The sequence below is a fragment of the Chinchilla lanigera genome, unplaced genomic scaffold, assembly GCF_000276665.1.
Source record: "Chinchilla lanigera isolate Chin_1 unplaced genomic scaffold, ChiLan1.0 scaffold00046, whole genome shotgun sequence".
Classification (NCBI taxonomy): domain Eukaryota; kingdom Metazoa; phylum Chordata; class Mammalia; order Rodentia; family Chinchillidae; genus Chinchilla; species Chinchilla lanigera.
In genome coordinates this window covers 18,843,001-18,849,420 of record NW_004955447.1, presented here as the reverse complement: position 1 = coordinate 18,849,420, position 6,420 = coordinate 18,843,001, and the positions used below count along the sequence as shown (strand labels likewise).

General features: G+C 36.5%; 1 protein-coding gene across 4 annotated transcripts in view; it reads left to right on the top strand.

Moving 5' to 3' along the window:
- Ociad1 (OCIA domain containing 1) overlaps window positions 1-5,151 on the top strand; it is a 26,099-nt gene extending 20,948 nt beyond the window's left edge. For 2 of the 4 annotated variants that reach the window (XM_005392934.2, XM_013518553.1), the window contains exon 8: window positions 4,613-5,148. Coding sequence is in view for 3 of the 4 variants with exons in the window: in XM_013518553.1 (XP_013374007.1) it covers window positions 4,613-4,650 (38 nt within the window). In the remaining variant the exon portion in view is untranslated. Of the gene's footprint in view, window positions 1-1,563; window positions 1,717-4,612 lie in introns of all 4 variants that reach the window. The other 2 variants (XM_005392931.2, XM_005392930.2) reach the window with 2 other exon arrangements.
- The last annotated feature ends 1,269 nt before the right edge of the window (window positions 5,152-6,420 follow it).

Genomic DNA, 6,420 nt, shown 5'->3' with positions numbered 1-6,420 from the left:
CTCAGGGGAAGATCTGCTTACTTTGATTTAAACATGTATTAGATATAGATGTATTGAAACATCACATGGAACTCCGGATCCCGGGGATCCAGCTCGGCAGCATAAGCGCCTGCCTGGCAAGCACACTGTCCCGAGTTCCAAAAAAAAAAAAAAAAAAAAAAACAACTCAGGAGTATCACTTATGGTGAAGGGAATTGAGTTCAATAATTATTAATTAGTAATGCAATGCAAGGTGTTTTAAACCCATTGTGAGATTATAATATTTTTCTTTACATTTTTTTAATCCAAAAAATTTAAGATTTTAGTCATAGTTTATTATAAGTAACTAGAAATTTAAATCCTCTTTGCTTTACATAGGTAAAGTAACTGCCACCAAAAGAAAAGATTGAAGTAGAAAACCTGTTAAGATATACTTACATTGCTTGAAAAATTCCAGTTATTCCTGGAACCTAACCATTGATTTCTAAATAACTACTTTTTATAAAAAAATTTTTAAAATGTGTTTTAACTAACATACTGTTAAAGAGATAAACCTTTTTCTCACTGAAAAATACTGTTGTTGTGGTGTATAAGATTTTAAATAATAGTTCACTGAATGTTATGTTAGCATTAATTAATTTCTTTCAAAATGTTTAATGTGCTTTTTTGCAATTTATACATTTTATACACTGTGTTCAGTGTTTGATCCTGACAGTACTAAAGAGTAACAACTTTGTTTTTCTTCAGTGTCTGACTCTTTGATAACATGTATTGCTCATACTTTCTTTGACTTTCTTGGGGAAAGATGAAGAATAAATGCTGGGGCCCAGGTTGAACAGTTGTCACTTTTTTTCCACCTCATTATTGTATCTTTTAAGCCAGAGTGAATACAGTGCCTACTCTGGGTCAAGGATATGGTTTATAGACTTTTCAGTAGATGTTTCAGGTACTTGTTTTTAAATATACAGATGGCAAACTAATTTTTTTAAAAGTAACTGGAGTTTGCATATAGACTCTTACTAGAACATTTAACTGTGGAAATAAAATCTACACTGTGTTTTGTTCACTTTCACCAGTACAATACTTCTCTTTAATTCCAGTTTTAGTATATGTGCTGCTGAAGTGAGCACACGTCTCTTTAATTCCAAACAGCATTAATAACCCAGTTTAAAACATTAGAATTTTAATGAGCTTAAATTATTTGGTTACGTATTATCATATCCATTCTTTTTCTGGCTAGAGTTTACACTTTAAAATTTTGATGTTGGGGGCTGCGTATTTAGCTCAGCGGCACAGCGCCTGCTTGGCAAGTGCGAGATCATGAGTTCGGTTCCCGGTACCAGGGGGGTGAAAAATTTTTTTTTGATGTTGATTTTAAGTTTTAGAAATAAAATCTTAAAAGTACAAGGGGGAATAGATTTTAGTTTTATAATTACCTTGAGAAAGTATAGTACCTTTAAAATGGCGCTAGTAAGTTGAGCCTTTATTTTAACTTTACTCTGTAGATACACATTTACAAAATTCAGTTGTCTTGGGTTTATCCAAATCCTTTTATCACCATTTATTAACTGTTTGTTGTTTTAGGACCTGATCCCAACCTTGAAGAAAGTCCCAAAAGAAAAAATATTACATATGAGGAATTAAGACAAAAGAACAGAGAGTCATATGAAGTAACTTTAACACAAAAGACTGGCCCCTCAGTCAGGCCTATGCAGGAAAGAGTGCCCCAAAAAGAAGGTATGATAGTTTAGTCTGAATCATTATAACTGTAGGATTGGAAACTGAAGCATTAGTTTAAAACATTAAATATACTAATATGATTGAATTATTTAAGCAATTAGCCAAAATAAATTTTTTAAATAATAATTATTTCATAGTTACCAGTTACTCCCTTTTTTGTGGTACTAGGGATATAATCCAAGTCCTTCATACTGAACTCCCCCATCAGCCCCTTTTTAAAATATTTAATTTTGAGACAGGGTCTTGATAAATTGCTGAGTTGCCCAGGTTGGGCTCGAGTTTGTGATCCTCTTGCCTCAGCCTTTCAGACTGCTAGAATTACAGGTGTGTGCCACCATGCCTGGTTCCGTTCTTCCACTTTTAAGGAGTGTTCCAGTGTCCATTTTGTTTTAGTGTATACTGAAATTTAAACAAGAAAATAAGTCCAAATAGGAAGACTGGTTTTGTAAGTTGAGTACAGTGTGGAAATTACATACCCATTTGACTGTTTTTCTTTATAAGAAATCACTTTAGGGACTGATATTTTTTTCCTAATGGTACATCTCTTTTATGACCCAAGGTTGATCATTGAGCTGTAATGCCACTTTTGGCAAGGCAGAACCTTAATTAATGAAGTTGTTTTTCTTGTGTCATTGAAAGTTGTGTGCCTTATGAACCAGCTTTTAAGATGTTCCAAAAGAGAGTTTGATTTTTCTTTTCCTCCTCCCCGCTGCCCTCCCCTTGCACTGGGAATTGTACCTGGGGAGCACTGAGCTGCACCCCAGCCAGTTCTGAAAAAATGTTTGAGACAAGATCTCACTAAGTCCCTCAGGCTGACCTTTAGGCTTGGGGCCCTCCTGCCTCCTGAGTAGCTGGAAGTACAGGGTGCTGTACCACAGCCAGTTCCTTCTTTTTCTTCAGTGTCCTTTGGAGCAGCCAAATACTACCAAAAGTAAATTTTCTGACACAGAAGTTAAACCCTAAAGGGTGAGAGCATTATGAATATATGTTCTGTAGCCATTTCAGTATAGAATTTTGTGATCTCTCTTAAGGAACTTCAGAGGGTGTGTATTACTTAAAGGTTTTCTAACTGAACATGTAACCTGTTAATGGAGCACTTGCCATAAGTTCAGTCTGTACCACCACAAAAAAAGAAAACAAAAGAAATAGGTCTTTAGTAATTATTGCAAAATACATGAAAATCATTAGTAGTTGTTATTATAATCCTTTTTAGAGCCAGCTTTATTTCTAGAGTTGTAATGTATATAGTATTTGATGTTCATCATTTACTCAGCTTAACTTAACTTTATGCATACAGTGGCCATTACTCTAATATGCCAAGACTTATTGGTACTTTGCTGATTTGAGGATTTAGAGTGTAAGCTCCATGAGGGTAGGAAATGTGCTATTTTTCTCATTTTTGTAATCTTTTCTAGTAAGTTCATACAGCATCGTACAGCACTGTTTTATCAGAAATAGTATTTTGGTTGGGCCTTATGTAGAAATAGAGGGTACGAAAATGAAATATGTTGGATCTCTAGGATTAGGTAGATTTTGACAGTTGTGTTTTTAACTGTGAAGTCTTGAAATGCTTATAAAACTTTTTTTTTTTTTTTTTTGTAAAAGAAAAAACTGATTTTCTTTTACATAATTTAAAGAAAAAGACCTGTTTGGGGGTTTTGTTTTGTTTTTGTCTGAGACAGGGTCTCACTATGCAGTTCAGGCTGGCCTTGCCTCACTTTGTAGCCAGGTTGACCTTGAACTCACAGCAGTCCTCCTTCCTCAGCTTGGCAAGTGCTATGATTACAGGCATGCGCCACCACACCCAGCCAAAAGACCTGTTATGAAATAGGTTCGGTGATTTTTTTTTTTTTTATAATGGTCTTGAATCTAGTCCCAGGATCTGAAAATGTCAGTTTTCAGCTTTAGTTGTTATGCATTATATTTATTGCTATTTATCTAATTAGAAATCAAGACTTAGGGCCGGGCATATAGCTCAGCAGCACAAGCACCTGCCTGGCAAGTGCAAGGTCCTAAGTTCGATTCCTGGTACCAAAAAGAAAAAAAGAAAGAAATCAAGACTTAGCAATTTAAAAACACATTTTCTGTAACTGTCAGGGCCATGTCACCACAACATACAGCTTTCTAAAAGAGTATCAAAATCATGAAGTAATGAGAACAAAGGGGAATTAGCAAAATGTGAGGGAAAAGGGATAGATGAAGTCTTAATTTTGACTTCATGGATTGCCTGAAACAACCACATTGTGACAGTTACTTTTTTGTATTGTTCTGATTATTTGAATCATCTAAAGAGTTGTAATTTCCACAGATGGAGGCCAGATAGGATCATGTTTTAAAATTTAATTTCATGTAAAATACAGGAGTATTGGAAACCATTTCCTTGTATGACAGCTCCTATGAGATAAGATTGAATTAACCCCAGCTTGGAAACTTCACCATGTTACTAGTGGCGTTTGTTGTAAAAAAATATAAATTTATTTTTTTAATTTCCTGGTAGCTTTTTTTGGTATATGTGATAATATATGCCATACTTAAGTAGTTGGTAAAGTTGTAAAGGCCCTAAACAGACATGTATCAAATCTCAGTTCTACTTGTTAAGGCTTATTATACCTTGGGCAAGTTACTAATCTGTTTTCTCACCCTTAAAAATGGGGTTTACTTTATAAGGTTGTTAATGAGGATCGAGCTTTTTTGTAAAAATATAGGGTATTTGTAGTTCTGAACAACCCCTAGTTAACAAAAGTCTGGTCATTCCCTTTTATAATTAAGATTTGACTCTCCTCTGCATTATTCAAAGGGGAGAGAACATTTCATCATAATAATAACCAACATAAGATAGTGTCTTTTACTTGTTACTGTTTAAAATCATCAATTATTTGTGCTTTTTTCCTAGTCAAAGTAAACAAATATGGAGATACTTGGGATGAGTGAACAAGTACATCATTGGACCTCCTGAAGCAGTTTTAGTATCCAGCTTCATCTAGGTGATCGTGAAATACCTGCATGCTTTGAGCTCAGCAGCAATCTTCATAAACGCATTTAAAACTAAGTTCTGGGTTTCTGTGGTTTGACTTACTGTGATGTTTAAAGAAAAACACAGATTTTAGCGTTAGGATCACGTAAATGTAGGCTACACTGGGGACAACTATGAGTGATGGTATTGTGCCATGATTGTGTACAGTTTGCAAACTTGTTTTCACTTACAAGGCAAAGATACTCTTCTAAAACCCTTAAGAGACTGTGATGCTCTCGAATTTGCTTATATGAAAATAAATGATATCTGCATGTTGAATTGAGGTGGGTGGGGGGAGCAAGCATAATTTTAAGTGTTCAGCTTTGCATCGTTACGTTTCTCTAGTATTTGCTGTATTATTGTACTGTTTATGGTAAATAAAATATAAAGGAGCATGCAGTAGCTCTCACCTTCATTAATTTTATGGTTTTATTTGCAATTTGTTAGTTTATAGTTAGAAGTAAGTGGTTTTTTGGGATAAGAAAAATAAGTCATCTATGAATATTTAATAAAGATGATGAATATGATTCATACAGATATATCTTTGGTAAATAGCTAAATGCCTTAAAACAAGTGGTTGTGTTAATTTTGTGTCACTATAATGAAATGCTATAGAATCAGCTTATAAAGAAAATGGGTTTATTTTAACTCACTGTTACGGTTTCTGGTCCATAACCCATCAGTCCTGTGGCTTTGGGCCTGTGGCAAGGCTGTATATGGTGATAGGGTACTTCACAAGCAAGGGAGTGAGGGGAAAGGAAGGGACTCTTCCCACAAGGCCCTAAAAGCTGTCAAATAAAGCAGTCACCGTGTATGGGTTTACTTCAGGGTCATGCGTCTCACCAGTAAAACAGATTCCTTCTCTTCCTGTCCTCCTCCTCCTCCTCCTCCTTCTCACAACCCCAGTTCCCAAAGACTCGTGAGTGTACCACTTTGCAGGGTTTAAATTGCATCCTAAAGCCTAGTTACTAGGAAACACCATTTATTTTTCTTGCCTCTGCCCTAAAGAAAAGGTTTGTTAAGCCAGGCTTAGTGGTACACACCTATAATCCTAGCACTCAGGAGGCTGAAGCAGGAGGATTGCAGCAAATTAAGGCCAGCCTCAGATGCATAGTGAGTTCAAGGTCAGCCTGAACTGCATAGCAAGACCCTGCCTCAAAAAAAACAAGGTTGTGTAATTGTAAAGTTTGTTTTTGATTCAGGTAAATTAAAATGAAGTGGTGGTCTTACACCAGAAACATATTTCAGCTGAACATCACTGCAGATCATCCCAGAACTTAGTGGCTTAAAACAACAGCCGTTTATTACCTGTTTTCTGAGTCAGGAATTAAGGAGTGTGTAAAGCCAAGTGCTCTGGTTCAGGGTCTCTTAGGTTGATGCGCATGCTGGTGAGACACGTGCCGAAGCACGTGGGGGCCTGGCAGCTGGGACCTGCCTCTGCGTGTAGCCGCAGGGTTCTGCCACGTCTCTGTGGGTTAGTTTGGGCGTCTTCACAGTGTGAACACTCAGAGCAGTCGGGACTAGAACTCCGGTGGGAGTGTCCAGAAAGCATGTGCAGGGCTGCATTGCCTTTTGTGATGACCGAGTGTCTGAGTCATGTAGCATTATTTTGGCTCCAGCCTACTTACTAAAGGGCAGAAATGTGAATGCCCCACCCAGTCACATTCTGAAGTGAATGGATGTGATAG